The sequence below is a fragment of the Aedes albopictus genome, chromosome 3, assembly GCF_035046485.1.
Source record: "Aedes albopictus strain Foshan chromosome 3, AalbF5, whole genome shotgun sequence".
NCBI classification, from domain to species: domain Eukaryota; kingdom Metazoa; phylum Arthropoda; class Insecta; order Diptera; family Culicidae; genus Aedes; species Aedes albopictus.
The window spans coordinates 287,480,177-287,502,994 of record NC_085138.1 but is presented as its reverse complement, the minus strand read 5'-3'; the positions used below and the strand labels follow the sequence as shown (position 1 = coordinate 287,502,994).

The window sequence follows — 22,818 nt, the reverse complement described above, 5'->3', positions numbered from 1 at the left end:
AAATTGAGCTACTATTTTTTTACATAACCAGAACCCCGCCTCTCCTCTTCTTGCCGTAACGTCCCAACTGAGACAAAGCCTGTTCCTCAGCTTCTGCTGCCAATGACCATTTTAAATCTCTAAACCTGCGGTAGGCACGAAGATAATCTATACCCAAGGAAGTCAATGAAGTTTTCTTTATAAAAAGTTCCTGGACCGACAGGGAATCGAACCCGTTACCGTCAGCATGATCATCAACATCATGCTAAGGGTGATGGGTTCCGTTCCCGATCAGCCCTTTACGTTTTTATTTGGCCTTGCCTTGCCTTTCTTGGGCATAGAGTATCTTCGTGCCTACCACACGAACATGCAAAATGGTCGTTGACAGAGTATGCTCTCAGTTAAAAACTGTTGAAATGCCCTTAGAACTCTAAGCTGAGGGCAGTTTTAATCCTAGTGTGGTAACGTACCAAAGACAAAGGGATAACAAGCAGAAGAAGAAACCGAAAGAGAATATCAAGCCTAATTTAGTCAATGATTCAAAATTACGAATATATCTCTCACAGCTTTCACAGTACTATTCGCAATTCAGCCAAACCATCAGCTCCCACATGAATCACGTCCCGAAACAGGATGGATGTCTGTCAGTCAGTCATAATTTTCTCACCCACCTTGCTTCCTACCATCGCGCATCGGGTATCCGTGGCTATCGAAGCACCACGGCGGCAGCGGCGGTGATATATATTCACATGTAATCCATAATGCGCTGACTCACGGGTGAGAACGTGTGTCGTGGACCCCTCTGATACACTTGGAGACCTTTCGTGTAGTGGAGGTTTCAGCTGATGCTAACTGCCGGTGGGGAGTAGTGTGGAACCAGCGTTGAACTGGAGATCATCCTGCCACTTTGACCGGGCGTAAACTACCTCCGGCGGTACAGACTCGCCTCTCAGACAGGAGGTCGTACATCCGTCTAATCCAATTCTTAGAAAGATTGATGCCTGATCGCTTTTATCCTCCAACGCAGTTTTGCAGCACCGTCATCTTCGACGTCGTCGGTTGCGCTTGCCGATGGTGTATCGGATGTAAATGTTTGAGGTTCGTCGCTTTAGTCGTTGAAGTTATTTTGGTGATAGGTCATTGGCACGTAAATTGTTGCTCTCCAGAATTGGCGTCAAATCTAATTTAGTTGTTTCACGACCCGAATACGGTGTTTTGAAATTACTAAAGCTAATACCGACATGTTTATTATCGTGCTCTTTCTTTGATTTCTTCCATCCATTGCCAGGGCCAACCTCATGCACTTTCGACGATATAGTGCAGCGGCGAACGAGTAACTGCAGTAAAAATTTGAAATGACCTATGCAGCATTGACCTTTCGATATAGTGGATCGCTCTCATAGATGGATATTAGTGAGAGAAAGGTTCATCAGTCTGTGCGACCATATACTGTTCCTGGCTGCCGTTGAAGTTGATTCGCATGTAAGCAATCACGTTCATATCCAATTTTCCGCAATGGTTGTATTGCTTCCTTTACTGCAATGGGTGCATGTCCCATTCGCTCATCCAGGTGCAATGCATGTCTCTATAATTTGATACCGTGCATTATGGACCCAATGGAGGGCACCATGATCTAATGGTGAAGCGCTTTAGCAAGATGTGCAGCACTGTGTTTGTGCCATTATTTCATCATTTGAAAATTGAAGTTTTGAAAAGAAACCCTTACTTCTAATGCAAATTCTAGTTCGGCTCAAATTATGTTGATGAGCTTTTAGTTTCAACGTCTTTAAACTTTTAAGACAATTGCAATCTATAAACTCCATGCCTCATGAGACAAGTAATAAGCCATGGGGCATAACGAGTGCCCTAAAAAACCTAGTGGTAGCGGTAGCCGCAAGTTAACTCATTCGCGAGAAGTGGGCTAGCTAGGACTCCTTCAAGGAGAGCAGAAAGAGGAATAGCAAGCTGCACACGTAGTACCAGCGTGAGTAACCCCATTTCCTCTCCGGATAGTGTGTCGGGTGAGATAATGGAAAGAACGTGATTGATGAGGGCCATCAACAACAAAAAAGAGATGGGCTCTCTGCGATGGTGGTGGCTGCGCAGAAGCTGGACTCCATTATTGACTTTGCATCTGCGAAGTCTAACATCTGCAAGGACCTCAAGCAGGCCCCTGTGAGACGTAAGCAAGATTATGGGAAACTCATGGAAACTGCGGCAGCGACAGAACCAGTGAAGTCAAAGGTTCCGAAGTCTACCCAGACGGAGGCCTTCGCATTTGCGGTTAGCCCCAAAGTGCGGCGGATGCGATTGCTTATGAGAAGCAATTACAGAAGCGTTTAAGGCAGCCGATAGTTGAGGAAGATGCTGGGTCATTAGGCCGAAGGTCATTAGGCCGAAGGCCATTAGGCCGAAGGTCATTAGGCCGAATGGTCATTAGGCCGAATGGTCACTAGGCCGAATGGTCATTAGGCCGAATGGTCATCAGGACGAATTGAAAATCAGCCGTTATGAGCCTGTAAAAAGATCTGTTGTTTTTACTTTTTCCAAAAATTTTTTGCCGAAAACTACTTTAACAATGAAACTAGAAAGAATAGCCTATGTTTTAAAGAAGGAAAAATTTTTGAATTGAATATCAGCAGTTTCTGCGCCAAAAACTATTTTAGCAATAGCTACGGAGTTTTTTCGGCTTTCAGTCACGGGAAAAAGCGTTGATAATTTTATATCATTGCCAACGTTTCGATCCTTGGGTTGGATCTTCCTCAGGGCCTGTATTTATTGAAGCATATCTGTTAGTTGTGTTTAGAATTGTTAGTTTTGTCCTCTACTCACTCGATCTTAATCAACTTGTAAAGATCGTACTTTGCACACGATCGTTTGTCTGGTTTTTATTCCATAAAACACTGCACCTTTTCCGCTGTAGATTTTAATAAAATGCTTAATGGTTCTAACGGGATTGATGTTATGAACTTACTTCATCACCAGCACCCCAGTAGGATGTTGGGTGGGTGGTACGAATCGGGAGAAATTCGAAAACTAGAAATCAGCGGAACACAAGAATGCGGCTGTTATCAATCGCCGTTCGGGTTTAACTGTGGGGTGTGTATCTTCTGGTGTTATTTGGGTGGTAGGGTTTGTTAGTGTAGGTTAGGGTGTTGGATCAGCTGTTTCTCGTCGGTTATTTTGGATTGTTGACGACGCACTCCTCTCTGCTCTTTGGTTTTTGATTTGAGCGAGGAGGTGTGCGTACGCACAGCTTAAGTTGTCGGTATCAGTCCGATGGTTGACCGTGTTGGAGGTGGTCGTGATGTGACACATCTCCAACACTTGCAGAGCCTGTTTCTTATGTGTTGTATCGACGATGGAGGGGTTGCTGATATTGAATCGGTGTTGTTGCTCAATGCAGTGCTGGATTAGCGCAGATTTTTCCTGGAGCTGCAGTATTTCTGGATCCGTGTATTGGTGGCCTTCCGATAATCTTCGCTCTAGTGTGTTTACGTGTGTTTGATGTCCGTACATTCGGTTCCTCAGCTTGTTCGTTGTCATTCCAATGTATGTACTTGGGCAGTCTTTACAGTCGATCCGGTATACGACGTTACATTTGTTGAGATCGGATACCGGATCTTTTGCATTTTTATACAGATGTCCTACTGTGTTTCTGTAACTGTGAGAGATCCCTATTGCTGTGTTGCTCTTGTGGAGTATTCTCTTGATGCTAGAGCTGAGACCATGAACATATGGAATTGAACGGTAGGTTGCTGGTTTCTCCGGGTTGTCTGTACGAGGTGGTTGATGAAGGAATCGGTTGATAAGAGTGCGAGGGTAATCGTTTTTGCTGAGGTGCTGATGAATGAGTATGTCTTGTTCTTCTCTACTCCGAGTGGTGCTCAACCTACGGACCCTGTCGATGAAATTGTTGACCACCGCCAGTTTTTGATCGCTCGGATGGAAGGAGAAATAGTTAAGAATCCTGCCGGATGATATTGGTTTGGCATACCAGTCGGTTTTAACGCTACCGTCCTCTTGCCGTATCACTAGCAAATCGAGAAATGGTAGTCGTCCATTTTCTTCAACTTCGCATGTGAACAATATCCTCGGGTTTTGTGAGTTGAAGGTTGCCAACACCGCATTCACCTGGTCTTTATGTAAAACCAGGAATAAATCGTCAACGTATTTTCGGATAAGCTCCGGGAGAATATTGGCCGCTGTTGTAGCTCTTCTCAACAAATTCTCCATCACTATGTCGGCAAGAATGGGGGAGAGTGGGCTCCCCATAGCTGTGCCTGATATTTGGACATAGAATTTTTGCCGGAAACAGAAGCAACTGGCTCCTATGCAGAAATCAACAATTTCGAGGAACAAATCCAAATTTATGTTGGTGTTCCCTCGTATTTCATCCCACATGGAGATTATGTCATGGATGACCACCTCTTTCGTTACGTTTGTAAACAATGACACCGCATCGAATGACACTAGCACGTGATCCGGTGGTATCGTTAGTTGATTGGCATATTCGCAAAACGTTTTTGAGTCGACCGCGTTGTACTGGCTTTTGAAGGATCTCTGGAGTATATCGGCAATGTATTTGCAAAGATGGTACGTGGGGGACGTTATGTTGGGGACCACTGGCCTGAGCGGTAAATCAGGCTTGTGTGCTTTGGGTTGTCCATATATTCGGGGGCATACAGCGTTGTAGCTAGTGAGTGTGTATTTTGTTCGGGTGTCTATCAGTTTGAGTGCGTGTAGTCTGTGTACGATGTTGTTGTTTTTCCGTTTGTATCCACCCGTCGGATCTGAGCTCACCTGCTTGTACGTGTTGGTGTCGCCGATCAGCTGAGCGAGTTTACTGTCGTATTCTGCTAGGCTCATTATGACGGTGCGGTTGCCCTTGTCTGCTTCGGTGATCAAGACATCTGGGTTTGTTGTGATAAACTTCTTGGTGATGTTGACGGCAGATTTACAGAATTTGGACAGTGGATCGCTGAACGGTGTGTTCCGGTTGATGAAGTTTTGGATCTTGTTGATAACCTGGCATCTCGTCTGGTCTCGGATCGTTGACTCGGTGTAAGCAGATAAAGTGTTCTCCACATCAGCTATCAGGTGGAACCACGGTACCTGTGTAGTGTCGTTGTATGGCAATGCGAATTTCGGACCAAGGCTGAGAAGGATTCGTGTTTCTGGAGGGACAACTTTGTTGGTGGCATTTAGGATAGCGCTGGGATTTTCCGTCGGCATCTGGTGTTGATTTGCTACCACGGACATGTTCATCAGGCGGTTGTATTTTTGTGTGGTTTGTTGTGATTTTCGCCGGAGGTTCTCATGATACGCAAACTCTTGTGTGAGAAAAAAGTGTGCGTATGTATCTGGATCGGTTGTGTGTACGATTTGGCCTCTCAGATTGTCCAACTCCTGGTTTAGAGTACGAACTCTGTGGAAGGTGTCCTGAATCTCGATGTTCAACAAACATTTTTGGAATTTCGATACGGACGTGGACAGCTTTCGGTTGTAGGGGCTTCTTGATGCGACCAATTCATGCGTACACTGGAGCGAGTGGACGATATGCTGTGGTGTAACTCCGGTTCGCCGACACCTGAGCAGGAACTCTTTGCGGCTTTGCATGTTACCTAGCTTTGTGTTGCTGTTTGCGTAACTCTTCAGGAGCCGAACAGCCTGTGGTCCATATCGTTCGCTGATTTCTGTGTAGAATGATGTGCGTGTATTCGTCGCCATTGCAGATTTGGGAAAATATTCGACTGGGATTTTTGATAGCTACGGAGTTTTTTCGGCTTTCAGTCACGGGAAAAAGCGTTGATAATTTTATATCATTGCCAACGTTTCGATCCTTGGGTTGGATCTTCCTCAGGGCCTGTATTTATTGAAGCATATCTGTTAGTTGTGTTTAGAATTGTTAGTTTTGTCCTCTACTCACTCGATCTTAATCAACTTGTAAAGATCGTACTTTGCACACGATCGTTTGTCTGGTTTTTATTCCATAAAACACTGCACCTTTTCCGCTGTAGATTTTAATAAAATGCTTAATGGTTCTAACGGGATTGATGTTATGAACTTACTTCATCACCAGCACCCCAGTAGGATGTTGGGTGGGTGGTACGAATCGGGAGAAATTCGAAAACTAGAAATCAGCGGAACACAAGAATGCGGCTGTTATCAATCGCCGTTCGGGTTTAACTGTGGGGTGTGTATCTTCTGGTGTTATTTGGGTGGTAGGGTTTGTTAGTGTAGGTTAGGGTGTTGGATCAGCTGTTTCTCGTCGGTTATTTTGGATTGTTGACGACGCACTCCTCTCTGCTCTTTGGTTTTTGATTTGAGCGAGGAGGTGTGCGTACGCACAGCTTAAGTTGTCGGTATCAGTCCGATGGTTGACCGTGTTGGAGGTGGTCGTGATGTGACACATCTCCAACACTTGCAGAGCCTGTTTCTTATGTGTTGTATCGACGATGGAGGGGTTGCTGATATTGAATCGGTGTTGTTGCTCAATGCAGTGCTGGATTAGCGCAGATTTTTCCTGGAGCTGCAGTATTTCTGGATCCGTGTATTGGTGGCCTTCCGATAATCTTCGCTCTAGTGTGTTTACGTGTGTTTGATGTCCGTACATTCGGTTCCTCAGCTTGTTCGTTGTCATTCCAATGTATGTACTTGGGCAGTCTTTACAGTCGATCCGGTATACGACGTTACATTTGTTGAGATCGGATACCGGATCTTTTGCATTTTTATACAGATGTCCTACTGTGTTTCTGTAACTGTGAGAGATCCCTATTGCTGTGTTGCTCTTGTGGAGTATTCTCTTGATGCTAGAGCTGAGACCATGAACATATGGAATTGAACGGTAGGTTGCTGGTTTCTCCGGGTTGTCTGTACGAGGTGGTTGATGAAGGAATCGGTTGATAAGAGTGCGAGGGTAATCGTTTTTGCTGAGGTGCTGATGAATGAGTATGTCTTGTTCTTCTCTACTCCGAGTGGTGCTCAACCTACGGACCCTGTCGATGAAATTGTTGACCACCGCCAGTTTTTGATCGCTCGGATGGAAGGAGAAATAGTTAAGAATCCTGCCGGATGATATTGGTTTGGCATACCAGTCGGTTTTAACGCTACCGTCCTCTTGCCGTATCACTAGCAAATCGAGAAATGGTAGTCGTCCATTTTCTTCAACTTCGCATGTGAACAATATCCTCGGGTTTTGTGAGTTGAAGGTTGCCAACACCGCATTCACCTGGTCTTTATGTAAAACCAGGAATAAATCGTCAACGTATTTTCGGATAAGCTCCGGGAGAATATTGGCCGCTGTTGTAGCTCTTCTCAACAAATTCTCCATCACTGGATCACTGGAGAATTTGTTGAGAAGAGCTACAACAGCGGCCAATATTCTCCCGGAGCTTATCCGAAAATACGTTGACGATTTATTCCTGGTTTTACATAAAGACCAGGTGAATGCGGTGTTGGCAACCTTCAACTCACAAAACCCGAGGATATTGTTCACATGCGAAGTTGAAGAAAATGGACGACTACCATTTCTCGATTTGCTAGTGATACGGCAAGAGGACGGTAGCGTTAAAACCGACTGGTATGCCAAACCAATATCATCCGGCAGGATTCTTAACTATTTCTCCTTCCATCCGAGCGATCAAAAACTGGCGGTGGTCAACAATTTCATCGACAGGGTCCGTAGGTTGAGCACCACTCGGAGTAGAGAAGAACAAGACATACTCATTCATCAGCACCTCAGCAAAAACGATTACCCTCGCACTCTTATCAACCGATTCCTTCATCAACCACCTCGTACAGACAACCCGGAGAAACCAGCAACCTACCGTTCAATTCCATATGTTCATGGTCTCAGCTCTAGCATCAAGAGAATACTCCACAAGAGCAACACAGCAATAGGGATCTCTCACAGTTACAGAAACACAGTAGGACATCTGTATAAAAATGCAAAAGATCCGGTATCCGATCTCAACAAATGTAACGTCGTATACCGGATCGACTGTAAAGACTGCCCAAGTACATACATTGGAATGACAACGAACAAGCTGAGGAACCGAATGTACGGACATCAAACACACGTAAACACACTAGAGCGAAGATTATCGGAAGGCCACCAATACACGGATCCAGAAATACTGCAGCTCCAGGAAAAATCTGCGCTAATCCAGCACTGCATTGAGCAACAACACCGATTCAATATCAGCAACCCCTCCATCGTCGATACAACACATAAGAAACAGGCTCTGCAAGTGTTGGAGATGTGTCACATCACGACCACCTCCAACACGGTCAACCATCGGACTGATACCGACAACTTAAGCTGTGCGTACGCACACCTCCTCGCTCAAATCAAAAACCAAAGAGCAGAGAGGAGTGCGTCGTCAACAATCCAAAATAACCGACGAGAAACAGCTGATCCAACACCCTAACCTACACTAACAAACCCTACCACCCAAATAACACCAGAAGATACACACCCCACAGTTAAACCCGAACGGCGATTGATAACAGCCGCATTCTTGTGTTCCGCTGATTTCTAGTTTTCGAATTTCTCCCGATTCGTACCACCCACCCAACATCCTACTGGGGTGCTGGTGATGAAGTAAGTTCATAACATCAATCCCGTTAGAACCATTAAGCATTTTATTAAAATCTACAGCGGAAAAGGTGCAGTGTTTTATGGAATAAAAACCAGACAAACGATCGTGTGCAAAGTACGATCTTTACAAGTTGATTAAGATCGAGTGAGTAGAGGACAAAACTAACAATTCTAAACACAACTAACAGATATGCTTCAATAAATACAGGCCCTGAGGAAGATCCAACCCAAGGATCGAAACGTTGGCAATGATATAAAATTATCAACGCTTTTTCCCGTGACTGAAAGCCGAAAAAACTCCGTAGCTATCAAAAATCCCAGTCGAATATTTTCCCAAATCTGCAATGGCGACGAATACACGCACATCATTCTACACAGAAATCAGCGAACGATATGGACCACAGGCTGTTCGGCTCCTGAAGAGTTACGCAAACAGCAACACAAAGCTAGGTAACATGCAAAGCCGCAAAGAGTTCCTGCTCAGGTGTCGGCGAACCGGAGTTACACCACAGCATATCGTCCACTCGCTCCAGTGTACGCATGAATTGGTCGCATCAAGAAGCCCCTACAACCGAAAGCTGTCCACGTCCGTATCGAAATTCCAAAAATGTTTGTTGAACATCGAGATTCAGGACACCTTCCACAGAGTTCGTACTCTAAACCAGGAGTTGGACAATCTGAGAGGCCAAATCGTACACACAACCGATCCAGATACATACGCACACTTTTTTCTCACACAAGAGTTTGCGTATCATGAGAACCTCCGGCGAAAATCACAACAAACCACACAAAAATACAACCGCCTGATGAACATGTCCGTGGTAGCAAATCAACACCAGATGCCGACGGAAAATCCCAGCGCTATCCTAAATGCCACCAACAAAGTTGTCCCTCCAGAAACACGAATCCTTCTCAGCCTTGGTCCGAAATTCGCATTGCCATACAACGACACTACACAGGTACCGTGGTTCCACCTGATAGCTGATGTGGAGAACACTTTATCTGCTTACACCGAGTCAACGATCCGAGACCAGACGAGATGCCAGGTTATCAACAAGATCCAAAACTTCATCAACCGGAACACACCGTTCAGCGATCCACTGTCCAAATTCTGTAAATCTGCCGTCAACATCACCAAGAAGTTTATCACAACAAACCCAGATGTCTTGATCACCGAAGCAGACAAGGGCAACCGCACCGTCATAATGAGCCTAGCAGAATACGACAGTAAACTCGCTCAGCTGATCGGCGACACCAACACGTACAAGCAGGTGAGCTCAGATCCGACGGGTGGATACGAACGGAAAAACAACAACATCGTACACAGACTACACGCACTCAAACTGATAGACACCCGAACAAAATACACACTCACTAGCTACAACGCTGTATGCCCCCGAATATATGGACAACCCAAAGCACACAAGCCTGATTTACCGCTCAGGCCAGTGGTCCCCAACATAACGTCCCCCACGTACCATCTTTGCAAATACATTGCCGATATACTCCAGAGATCCTTCAAAAGCCAGTACAACGCGGTCGACTCAAAAACGTTTTGCGAATATGCCAATCAACTAACGATACCACCGGATCACGTGCTAGTGTCATTCGATGCGGTGTCATTGTTTACAAACGTAACGAAAGAGGTGGTCATCCATGACATAATCTCCATGTGGGATGAAATACGAGGGAACACCAACATAAATTTGGATTTGTTCCTCGAAATTGTTGATTTCTGCATAGGAGCCAGTTGCTTCTGTTTCCGGCAAAAATTCTATGTCCAAATATCAGGCACAGCTATGGGGAGCCCACTCTCCCCCATTCTTGCCGACATAGTGATGGAGAATTTGTTGAGAAGAGCTACAACAGCGGCCAATATTCTCCCGGAGCTTATCCGAAAATACGTTGACGATTTATTCCTGGTTTTACATAAAGACCAGGTGAATGCGGTGTTGGCAACCTTCAACTCACAAAACCCGAGGATATTGTTCACATGCGAAGTTGAAGAAAATGGACGACTACCATTTCTCGATTTGCTAGTGATACGGCAAGAGGACGGTAGCGTTAAAACCGACTGGTATGCCAAACCAATATCATCCGGCAGGATTCTTAACTATTTCTCCTTCCATCCGAGCGATCAAAAACTGGCGGTGGTCAACAATTTCATCGACAGGGTCCGTAGGTTGAGCACCACTCGGAGTAGAGAAGAACAAGACATACTCATTCATCAGCACCTCAGCAAAAACGATTACCCTCGCACTCTTATCAACCGATTCCTTCATCAACCACCTCGTACAGACAACCCGGAGAAACCAGCAACCTACCGTTCAATTCCATATGTTCATGGTCTCAGCTCTAGCATCAAGAGAATACTCCACAAGAGCAACACAGCAATAGGGATCTCTCACAGTTACAGAAACACAGTAGGACATCTGTATAAAAATGCAAAAGATCCGGTATCCGATCTCAACAAATGTAACGTCGTATACCGGATCGACTGTAAAGACTGCCCAAGTACATACATTGGAATGACAACGAACAAGCTGAGGAACCGAATGTACGGACATCAAACACACGTAAACACACTAGAGCGAAGATTATCGGAAGGCCACCAATACACGGATCCAGAAATACTGCAGCTCCAGGAAAAATCTGCGCTAATCCAGCACTGCATTGAGCAACAACACCGATTCAATATCAGCAACCCCTCCATCGTCGATACAACACATAAGAAACAGGCTCTGCAAGTGTTGGAGATGTGTCACATCACGACCACCTCCAACACGGTCAACCATCGGACTGATACCGACAACTTAAGCTGTGCGTACGCACACCTCCTCGCTCAAATCAAAAACCAAAGAGCAGAGAGGAGTGCGTCGTCAACAATCCAAAATAACCGACGAGAAACAGCTGATCCAACACCCTAACCTACACTAACAAACCCTACCACCCAAATAACACCAGAAGATACACACCCCACAGTTAAACCCGAACGGCGATTGATAACAGCCGCATTCTTGTGTTCCGCTGATTTCTAGTTTTCGAATTTCTCCCGATTCGTACCACCCACCCAACATCCTACTGGGGTGCTGGTGATGAAGTAAGTTCATAACATCAATCCCGTTAGAACCATTAAGCATTTTATTAAAATCTACAGCGGAAAAGGTGCAGTGTTTTATGGAATAAAAACCAGACAAACGATCGTGTGCAAAGTACGATCTTTACAAGTTGATTAAGATCGAGTGAGTAGAGGACAAAACTAACAATTCTAAACACAACTAACAGATATGCTTCAATAAATACAGGCCCTGAGGAAGATCCAACCCAAGGATCGAAACGTTGGCAATGATATAAAATTATCAACGCTTTTTCCCGTGACTGAAAGCCGAAAAAACTCCGTAGCTATCAAAAATCCCAGTCGAATATTTTCCCATATTTTAGCAATGATACTAGAAAGAACAGCCTATGTTTAAAAGAAGGAAAAATTCATGGGTAAAATATCAGTAGATTCAGCATCAATAAAGTATCTTCGTGCCTGTCACACGATATACACATGCAAAATGGTCATTTGCCGAGGAAGCTCTCAGTTAATAACTGTGGAAGTGTTCATAGAACACTAAGCTGAGAAGCAGGCTTTGTCTCAGTGGAGACGCAACGGCAAGAAGAAGACCCAATTATCATTCGGCCTGATGACCATTCGGCCTAATGACCATTCGGCCTAATGACCTTCGGCCTAATGACCTTCGGCCTAATGACCTTCGGCCTAATGACCTTCGGCCGAATGGCCTGACACCGTTGAGGAAGTACCGAGAGGCTGCTAACCTCGCAGGTCGGCAGTAAAGCCGGTAAGTCAGACCCCAGCCAGGCATCCCAGAAATTCGGGAATGGTGGGCCTGAAAAGGCCGGCTCGTGCCGGGTCGATGGGAACGGGAAGTTGCGACCATTGATAGGTCCTCAGCAACCACAGCTTAGAGCGGGTCAGCGTTGAAATCGGTCCGTAGACCATAGTGAAGCGAAACAGGAAAAGCAACACGAGGTTTAGGAGCTAAGGGACAGCAGGTCAAAGAAAGAGGGCCTGCAAAACGGTTAGTCGATAAGGAGAGCGTCAAACATAGCTCTGGTCCTCACAAGCATGGTACCTCATGCTTCCACGGGTTAGGCGATGGCAATGACCATCAGCTAAGAGTTATGTGCTTAGCCTGGGCACTGTTGTCCTTCTGACTTCAGCTAGATTAAGGAAGTATGTATCAAGCATCTGTTCACCAAGGAGGTGCGGCTCAAACAGCGTCTGTTCTGGCATCCACTGCTAAGTATGAAATGCTCCTCCACCGGAAGCTATACCTAGGGCGGCAGCTCCACCATGGTGAATAGGGAACCTTAGGCCAACAACCTACTGTTCCCGAAACTCAAAATCCGTTACAGAAGCCGAAAATGACAGATTACGAACTGATTCAACGACAACGACTTTCAGCGCGAAACAACGGACAAAAATTGGAATTTGGAATGTATCAACCCTATCCCAGCAGGGTAAACTGGCACACCCAACTAATAAGGCATGCTGGATGGAGCTTGTGATCCAAGGACTGAGCGAAGTCCGTTGACCGGATTGGTGTCGGGTCAAAATCTGCTGTACTCTGGCCTACAAGGTGAACACGCTCCTCGCCACCGTGTAGTTGGTGTCCTGCTCAGTGCTCACGAACATGCTACGCTTATGAAATGGGAACCTACTAATGAAAGGATAATTGCAGCCAGCTTCAAAACACGACGGGTTCGAATCCTTGCCATGATCCAATGTTCCGTGCCAACCGATGCACAAGATTCCAAGAGGTGATATCAAGATCCTCATGGGCAACTTCAAGGTGAAAGTTGGTTCCGACAACTCGGACATATAAATATAAAAATGTCATGGGACGCCATGGTCTCGGAGAAATGAGCAAGAACAGTGAGCTGTTTGCAGAGTTTTGTGGCAACAATGACATGATGATTGGGGGATCGCTCTTTCCCCATCGACCAGTGCACAAAGTGACACAACAAGGAAATAAAGGCAGTCAACAGAAATTTGTCTTGGCCACAGATCAATACGATGGCTGGAAATCGCCCAGGGTAGAGATCTTTCAATTCGGCCCTCTGCACCACCATGGGTGTCCAAGCAGCACACATTTCACAAAGGAGTGACTACAGCGCAGTTTTTTGGTTGGACACGAGCCATTCTCAAGTTATTCTGCCTTTAAGATAGAATTACATGAATGTAGCTCCTGTACAACCAAAAACCTGCGCTGTCGACACTCTTTTGTGACATGTGTGCTACTTGAGCATGCTCAGAATTGAAAACGCGCCAAAGAAAGGTAGGAGGACAGGTATCAAGCGCTAGAAGGGTGACGCATTCATCATTGAGACTGAAGAGTTTAAATATGTACTAGGAAGTCTTGAGGATGATGGGAAACAACACCAAGCTTATGGATCTGGTATCCGACGTACGCAGAATTACACGAACTCGTACAAGTGAAACAATCTTATAGCCGCTTGCAAGTTTCATGCGGAAGAGGTACTTGGTGCGGGTGTCAAGGTGAGAGTTCTCACAGTGGAGTCGATTTGGCCTATGTCGGCACTAAATGTGCCTTTGGCCGGAACGGAGCGGAGTCGATCATTGGCGTTACTTTTTGTAGTCCTTACCTAACATGTAGTTCAAACCGGAGGGTAGATGATGCCTACACGCGAGAACAGCTTTCCCAGGACGCTTACCAGACTGATAAGAGTAACGATGGACGGTGTGCTAAACAGCGTAAGGATTTCGGGAGAACTTTCCAGTTCAACATATTCATGTGACTCTGTAAGTCACATAAAACACTCATCAATATTTAAAACAAAACTTCTTATAATAAACATAAAATTGTAGAATTCCCAGAAGAAGGTGAAATACACACCAAAACGTAGGACAGTAGATGCAAAAGCCGTTTTAGCTGCTTAATATAGACTGAATGAGTCGTAAAACTAGTGAAATACTCAGTCATTAGCAGTCAGTCATATTCAACATCGTCCTGAAAAGTGTTTTGCGACGAACCGGGCTCAACCGGGTAGGATCTTCACGAAATCCGGCCAATTTGTCTGTTTTGCGAATGACATAGATATTATTGCCAGAACATTTGGAATGGTGGCAGAACTGTACACCCACCTGAAACGTGAAGCAGCAAAGGTTGGACTGGTGGTCAATGCTGCTAAAACAAAGTACATGCTGGTAGGTGGTACTGAGCGAGATAGGACAAGCATTGACAGCAATGTTACGAAAGACGGGGATACTTTCGAGGGGGTACAAGAATTCATCTACCTCGGTTCCCTGCTAAATGTACCATGTACAAGACTCTAATAAGACCGGGTATTCTCTACGGGCACGAGGCATGGACCATTCTCGAGGAGGACCTACATGCACTCATAGTTTTCGTGCGACGCGCACTAAGGACGATCTTCGGCGGTGTGCTTTATCGGTGTGTGGTGGAGAAAGATGAATCACGAGCTCGCTGCGCTTTGCGAAAACCTGGCTAGCTAGGACATGATCAAGCCCTCATAGGTAAAAGAATTCATACTTCAACGACGAGGTATTTAGAGAGGCACTTCGCAGCGAGCGAAACCTACTCGCTCTAAGCGGGGACAAGCAAGTAGCGGTGATCCCGCGTGAATGCGATGCGACCATGCCTAAGAATGGAAGACCACCACCGTACTGGTGAACTCAAGCGATTGCGAACCTGCACCGCGCCTGCCTACGAGCCATGAGGCGGATGCAGCGAGCATGTACTGATGAGGAGCACTGTTAAGTTGAATTGTCGGAACAAGCGAGATGAGTGTGCGGTAAACATTAACATTGCGATTAGACCCACACAGAATAAACGCAGATGTGTGGAGCGGACCTGGTGTGATGGTTAGAACACTTGACTATCACGCCGAGGACCTGGGGTCGAACCCATTATGGTCGCTTTCCAATCACTACGTTTGCCGGCCATTCCGGCCGCTCCCCGATCATCTACGATCATCATCCATTCCGGTGGCCATTCGGTCGCTAACCGGCTGATGTGTTCCGACCGCTCTATAGTTGGCGGCCGTTGCGGCCGCTTTCAAATCACCCTGTTTGCCGACTGTTCCGGCCGCAACCCTAACATGTACGGTGGTCAGCCATTCCGGTGGCTCACGGGCCGCTAGCCGACCATTGTGTAAACGATCTACCGTTACCGCCTACATCGGCCACTCCTCGATCCGTCTACAACAACCTCGCTACCCAGCTACGCCCTACGACCGCGGCCTAGGTGGTCACTTCTCCAAGTAACGACAGTTGATATCCTAGCACCCAATAAATCATAAATTGAGGTATTAATTCTTGTAGGTCATTTAGGACAACCCCACCGAAAACTCCTCCCTGATAAACGCCCTGGAACCCGGGAAACAAAAGAAGACCTTGTGAGCCCACCCCAGAAGCTGCCGTTGGCTGGACCAGCAGTTTGGGGCTTAGGCACGACCCCTTCTGGGCTGGCGCGATCGATTCCCGGGGTCAAAGATATGTTTCAGTTTCAGTGTAAGTCAATGCGAAACTGTTGTGTGATGTCTACAGGATCGTTCTGGCCGAGACAAGAGGTGTAATGGCTCCTACAAAGCAGTCTCCAGAGATGTTGTAGGGGATTATCGAAGGAGCTCTTTCCTCGTTATGATTCTAGTTCCTTGCCTCCGGCCGGACGGAGTTCCAAAAATGACCTTAAAAGAAGCTATTGCAGAGGTTCCCGGGATGTCCAGGTCTGCTTTTCAGAAATGCCTGGACGAGGAAGTTTTCCCAGAGGTATGAAATCGGCCTTACCTTACCGATCAGGCTAAGGCCGGGGTGGCCTCTGCTGTACATAGTAGCCGCCTCCATTCCACTCGGTCCATGGCTGTTTGTCTCCAGTTCCGCACTCTGCGTAGGGTCCGCAGAACGTCCTCCACTTGCTCGCTGCGCTTCACGTCTTCTTGTACCGGTCGGATGACTCTCGAGAACCATTTTAGTCGGGTTGCTATCCGACATCCTGATGACGTGACCCGTCCACCGTAGCCTCCCGATTTTCGCGGTATAGACGATGGTTGGTTCTCTCAGCAGCTGATGCAGCTCGTGGTTCATTCGCCTTCTCCAAGTCCCGTCTTCCATCTGCACTCTGCCGCAGATGGTACGCAACACCCTTCCATTCGAAAACTCCAAGGGCGCGTTGGTCCTCTGCACGTAGGGTCCATGTTTCATGCCCATAGAGGACAACCGGTCTAATCAACGTTTTGTAGATGGTTAACTTCGTGTTACGGCGAACTTTATTCGATCGTAGAGTTTTGCGGAGTGCAAAGTAGGCACGATTTCCTGCCACAATGCGCCTCTGAATTTCTCTGCTGGTGTCGTTGTCGGCGGTCACCAGTGAGCCGTACACGTACACGAATTCTTCAACCGCCTCGATTTAAATTCGGGGTGGCGGGCGCGGTGATTCCTCCCTGGAGCCCTTTGTCATCATGTACTTTGTCTTCGACACATTAATGACTAATCCGATTCGCCTGGCTTCTCTCTTTAGTCGGAAGTACGTTTCCGCCATCGTCTCAAATTTACGACGAATCAATATCATCAGCGAAACCAAGCAGCTGAACGGACTTTGTGAAAATCGTTCCACTCGTGTTTATCCCCGCTCTCCTAATTACACTCTCTAAAGCAATATTGAACAGCAAGCACGAAAGACCATCACCTTGCCGCAACCCACTGCGAGATTTGAAGGGGCTCGAGAGTGTCCCTTATACTCGAACTACGCACATCACTCGACCCATCGTCGGCTTGATCAATCGTATCAGTTTATCCGGATCCGTATTCGTGCATAATCTGCCATAGCTGTTCTCGGTCGATTATATCATACGCCGATTTGAAATCAATGGACAAGTGATGTGTGGGCACGTTGTATTCGCGGCATTTCTGCAACACCTGGTGGATGGCGAACATCTGGTCCGTTTTAGCGCGTTCACCCATAAATCCAGCCTGATATTGCCCCACGAACTTTCTTGCAATCGGTGATAGACGGCGGCATAAAATTTGAGAGAGTATCTTGTGGGCAGCGCTCAGTAGTGTGATCGCGCGGTAGTTCCCGCAATCCAACTTGTCGCTTTTTTGTAGATGGGACACACGATACCTTCCATCCATTCCTCCGGTAATACTTCCTCCTCCCAATTCTTGGTAATGACCCAGTGTAGTGTTCTCACCAGTGTTTCTCCACCGAATTTTAGAAGCTCGCTTGGTAGTTGATCTGCTCCAGCGGCTTTGTTGTTTTTCAACCGGCCAACCTCCTCCTCGATCTCTTGGAGGTCAGGGGACGGAAGTCTTTCGTCCTGTGCACATACTCCAAGATCTGTTACCACGCCACCTTCGGTACTTGCAACGTCGCCATTGAGGTGCTCATCGTAATGCTGCCGCCACCTCTCGACCACCTCACGCTCGCTCGTGAGAATATGCCCGTGATTATCTCGGCACATGTCGGCTTGTGGCACAAAGCCTCTGCGCGAGCGGTTCAGCTTCTCGTAGAACTTTCGTGTGTCCTTAGCGCGGTACAGCTCTTCCATCGCTTCGCAATCTCGTTCTTCCTGCTGGCGCTTCTTCATCCGGAAGACTGAGTTCTGCCTGTTCCGCGCCTGTTTGTAACGTGCCTCATTCGCTCTCGTACGGTGTTGCAGCATTCTCGCCCATGCTGCATTCTTCTAGTTTTTCAACTGTTCACATTCGCAGTCATACCAGTCGTTTCTGTGATTCGGAGTCGCGAAGCCTAGTGCTGTAGTCGAGGTACTACCTATGGCGGATAGGATGTCCCTCCAGCCATATTCAAGTGTAGCTGCGCCAAGCTGCTCTTCCGTTGTTTGGGCCACTGCTAACTGCTGCGCGTAGTCTTGAGCCACTTCTACGTTACGGAGATGCTCGATGTTGAACCGCGGCGTTCGACTTCGACGCGTGGTGATAACTGTCGAAAGTTTTGAGCGCATGCATTCAGCGACTAAGTAGTGATCCGAATCTTTATTCGCACTGCAATATGTGCGGACGTTGGTTATATCCGAGAATAATTTACCGTCGATTAGAACGTGGTCGATTAGGGTTTCTGTTTGATGGTCGGGTGATCTCCAGGTGGCTTCGTGGATATTTTTGCGGGGAAAGAAGGTGCTTCGGACTACCATACCACGGGAGGCTGCAAAGTTTACGCATCGCTGGCCGTTATCATTCGATACGGCGTGCAGGCTGTTTCGCCCGAATACCGGTCTGTACATTTCCTCCCTTCCTACCTGCGCGTTCATGTCGCCGACAACGATTTTCACGTCACGCGGCGAGCAACCATCGTATGTTTGCTTTAACCGCGTAGAACGCTTCTTTCTCGTCATCGGGTCTCCCTTCGTGTGGGCAGTGGACGTTGATGATGCGTAGTTGAAGAAACGGCCCTTAACTCTAAACATGCACATCCTTGCGTTGATCGGCTGCCTCCCGATCACACGTTGTCGCATCTTGCCCAACACTATAAATCCTGTTCCCAGTTCATTGGTGGTGCCTCAGCTTTGGTAGAAGGTAGCCGCTCGATGCCCGCTTTTCCACACTTTCTGTCCAGTCCAACAAAGTTCCTGCAACGCCACGATGTCGAAGTTGCGGGGATGTAGTTCGTCGTAGATTACCCTGTCATATTCTGCGAAACCTAGTGACTTGCAATTCCATGTTCCAAGTTTCCAATCGTAGTCCTTATTTCGTCGCGTGGGTCTTTGCCGATTGTATCGAGTCGTATTTTCTCCTATGTTATTCGCAATGGGGATTTTTACGGGTGGCTTATTAGGCCTACGCCAACACTCCTGTCTCGCCGGAGGGCCATCGTGCCAGTTCTGTTTAACGTGCCAACCAACACTGGGACGACCACGCTGATGGGGCTACCACCTTGGATCTAGCTGGGCGTGGTGCAGCGTTTCTTACTCAGCCGCTGGATGCCAGAACAGACGCTGTTTGAGCCGCACCTCCTTGGTGAACAGACGCTCGGATCGTACCTCCTCAATCTAGCTGAAGTCAGAAGGACAACAGTGCCCAGGCTGCACTACCAGCTAAGCACACAACTCTTAGCTGGCGGTCTTTGTCATCGCTTGACCCGTGGAAGCATGAGGTAGGAACTTGTGAGGACCAGAGCTATATTGGACGCTCTCCTTATCGACTCACCGTTTTGCAGCCCAAGGCAGAGCCTGGTAATATTGCCAAAGGCGGGGAAACCAGCCGGATTATCCTCAACATACTGTTGAGGCACACCGAGGGTATAAATTGGTCTCTCGGCTTCCGGAAAGGGAGGTCAACCGTTGACCCTATCTTGTCGGTTCAAAGATCAGCAAAATAGCGCTCAAGCGTAAAAGGAAGGGGATTCGCTGCTGTGTAGTAAATACTCAGAAGAAACGCGATCAATAGATCCAGTTTGGCGGTTTAGATTAACATTATTGTAAGATCTTTTGTGATTCAAATGTTTTTCGGAAATTATTTAGCTAGATTTAGATTTCACCACAGACGGATGTTGGCTGCAAGTCGTGAAACATTTTCGACTCTACAAAATTACACCGGCTGCACCAATTAGTTTCGTGGGCAAGATGTATAATAAGGGTGTGATTCCCGGACCTATCAAATTCCGAAATCGCACCCTATTTCCAATTCACTCGTTTGTTGTTTTTCCTTCGTTTCCCACGTGCTCTTTCAACACGACAATCCAACCACAAAATCGAAAGCATAGCGGAAAACCCCGTTTACGAAAAAAACATATCCAAACAAACATAGCCTAACCTAGCCTAACCTAACCTAACCACAAAATGAGCCACCTAAGCGCCACGCATTTTGTGAAATTAGATGCAATTCCCGAAATTTGAGCTCATTTTCTAATTTTCTAGAGCATTTTTCACAACTGCTCGTTGCTGGGTGTGCTGCCGCTGCTGCTGTTGCTGCTGCTGCTCAATGAATCCATTCAGCAAAATCTTACGCCGCGCCGGTAAACACTGGGGAACCGGCAAGACCCAATCATACCGAAAACGTAGCGTGGTGAGCAAGCGAGACCACGGGCCTCCGACGAAGAAGGAGAACCGCGCAGAACTACAAATCAATAAATTATTGGATCGAAATATTTGATTATAGAAAAATTGCTTTAATTTTTAATTGAACTATTATTTCCCAAACACTTCGGTTTTCATTTCGCTTTGGCTGTGCTTTCCTCAGTGCGCGCTGGTCACTGTAGTAAATCTGCTCCGCTGCTGGGGCTCTCTTCAGTTTCAGCGCTTCTCCAGCGCGAGATTTCTGTGAATGAAACGTAAATTACAGGTTTCATTGGGATCGATCAAGTATCAGGTGTTTAGCTCCTGCTCATTGAACCTATCTGCTCAATGGGAATGTTCGGTTTTGGGCATTGATAGAGCGGTTACTTTAGATTGAGTGGTTTTGTACTTGGAGGGATTTCGTTAAAGCATCCCTAATGCCTCCAACCTAGGAAGCAGACTCTCGAGGGGCCACTAGTCGGTGGTCGTGAACCTCACACAGTTTTTCTTGCGTCCGCTAGACTGCTCGTTTTTAGTTTTCACTAGAATCAATTTGGCTTTATTGAATTTTAATTCTTTGGGAACGGAATGGCAGCAGGAATTCATGGTTCAATTAGATAATCTATTGTTAAATATAGAGAATTAGTGCTCGCGTTTTTTCGGGTAGGAAATCGAAATGGATGAGAAAATTTTCTCGGGTGGGCGCAAGCGAGCTGACGTGCAGAAATTGGGAGCTACCGACTGCACTGTATAGCCGAGTGAGAGAGTGAAAGACTGATGAGAGTCTGACTAAGGAAGGGCGATCGCCAAACACTACCGGGACGTGATGATGAGTCTGCGGATGGGTAAAGGCGAGAGCGAACGTAGCCCTGTCAGGAAGCAATTATCCCAGCGCATGGTCATTAAGCAATGATCGAGTTTCGATACCGCTGCTTCCTGTATTGATTGCTTTCTGGGCCAGATTGAAGGTCAGTGTAGACTAGGGACCGGAAAAATTCTTTTATGGGAAAATTTCTGTGTATTTTTATACTGAGCTATTCTTTTAACCATTTGGGATCAAAGTTTCCCCATGTATTGTGCAAGTTGTTAAGCGTACATAAGTACTCACTTTAACAAGTGGATTGACTCCTGATCCAATACGCTAGGTATTTTCCTTACACAGGGGATACGTACCGTTTAAAAAACAGTGTAAAAACCGTATCAACTCTTGAAACCGTGTAAAATACTGATAGATATCTGTAAATACTGAAAATATGCACGCCTTAAGATATCCGAGGATTATTTAAGAGAATTCATGCGGAAAAAGAGGGGGATACCCGACTAGAAAAATATATCAACTTTATAACACATTGTGTTATGATGTTATGAAATTTTTCTATAACTTATTATGTTATAAACTAGATGCAGGATGATGTTAAAATAACTAAAATTGTAACAAAAAGCACACCGGTCTTATCAAAATAATAACCTATTTTGTTATAATCAGATCAAAATTATAACACAATATGATACAAATTTTATCTTCAAGAAACTAGTTTCTATCATATTTTGATACAATTGTGTAAAATGATGTTCTGAATGTCCAAAAATCAAAACTAAATTATTTCACAATGAGTTATTGAACAACATTTATAACATAATATGATACAAATGAGTTATAATATTTTTAAACACCAAAGATGTTAAACATGATTATATCACAATGAGTTATACATATCATGGTTTGTTATAATTATTTTATATTTTTGTTAGATTCTTCTAGTCGGGTAATGTAGTAAGGGTGGGTTCTAGGGGTTATTGAGAAGAGGGAGGCAGGTCAAGAGATGGTTGAAGAGCTTGTGGGAGGGAAATGCATACTGGTTTTCAATTAGGGTTCCAGAGGATATTTAGGGGTTTAAGATCGATTTAGCGGACGAAGAGAAGGATCATGGAGACTGTCACGAAATGTTCAAGAGAATGTAAGGCGTTCTTTGAGTGGGGCATAAAACTCAGAGGTGATCCAGGAAAGTTTCAACAGATCTACGTGTGTAATCAATTGGTTTTTGTTATCCTTTTGCTTATTCGCAACATTATATAGGTCTATGTAAATTAGTTCAGTAGAGTAGTTATGTCCTAAAAATATTTAGGGTCCTCCATGAACTCTTACGAGAATAGGCCTCAGGATCTACAAGCATAAT

General features: G+C 46.0%; 3 protein-coding genes across 7 annotated transcripts; 1 reads left to right on the top strand and 2 right to left on the bottom strand.

The window, feature by feature from the left end:
- Positions 1–2,652: 2,652 nt before the first annotated feature.
- LOC134291297 (uncharacterized) lies at positions 2,653–4,743 on the bottom strand. Of its 3 annotated transcripts, XM_062858844.1 has the most exons (3): positions 2,954–4,743; positions 2,812–2,896; positions 2,659–2,748 (listed from the first exon to the last, which is right to left on the bottom strand). In XM_062858844.1, the coding sequence occupies exon 1, from the start codon at positions 4,381–4,383 to the stop codon at positions 3,127–3,129; it is 1,257 nt and encodes a 418-aa protein (XP_062714828.1). In that variant the 5' UTR covers positions 4,384–4,743; the 3' UTR covers positions 2,659–2,748; positions 2,812–2,896; positions 2,954–3,126. The 3 variants fall into 3 exon arrangements, with proteins under 3 accessions (XP_062714826.1, XP_062714828.1, XP_062714827.1); XM_062858842.1 differs by having other exon boundaries at positions 2,653–2,896; XM_062858843.1 differs by having other exon boundaries at positions 2,812–4,743.
- On the bottom strand, positions 4,622–7,300 carry LOC134289434 (uncharacterized). The gene is made up of 3 exons (XM_062855242.1): positions 6,051–7,300; positions 4,783–5,993; positions 4,622–4,675 (listed from the first exon to the last, which is right to left on the bottom strand). Exons 2-3 carry the CDS (start codon positions 5,707–5,709, stop codon positions 4,622–4,624), a joined length of 981 nt encoding a protein of 326 aa, XP_062711226.1. The 5' UTR covers positions 5,710–5,993; positions 6,051–7,300.
- Positions 7,301–7,335: 35 nt separating this feature from the next.
- On the top strand, positions 7,336–12,012 carry LOC134291295 (uncharacterized). 3 transcript variants are annotated; one of them, XR_009999020.1, is made up of 3 exons: positions 7,336–11,681; positions 11,739–11,823; positions 11,887–12,012. XR_009999020.1 is itself a non-coding variant. In XM_062858841.1 (3 exons), the coding sequence occupies exon 3, from the start codon at positions 8,926–8,928 to the stop codon at positions 11,506–11,508; it is 2,583 nt and encodes an 860-aa protein (XP_062714825.1). In that variant the 5' UTR covers positions 7,336–8,584; positions 8,642–8,726; positions 8,790–8,925; the 3' UTR covers positions 11,509–11,993. The 3 variants fall into 3 exon arrangements, 1 of the variants encoding a protein (XP_062714825.1); XM_062858841.1 differs by having other exon boundaries at positions 7,336–8,584; positions 8,642–8,726; positions 8,790–11,993; XR_009999019.1 differs by having other exon boundaries at positions 11,739–11,993.
- The last annotated feature ends 10,806 nt before the right edge of the window (positions 12,013–22,818 follow it).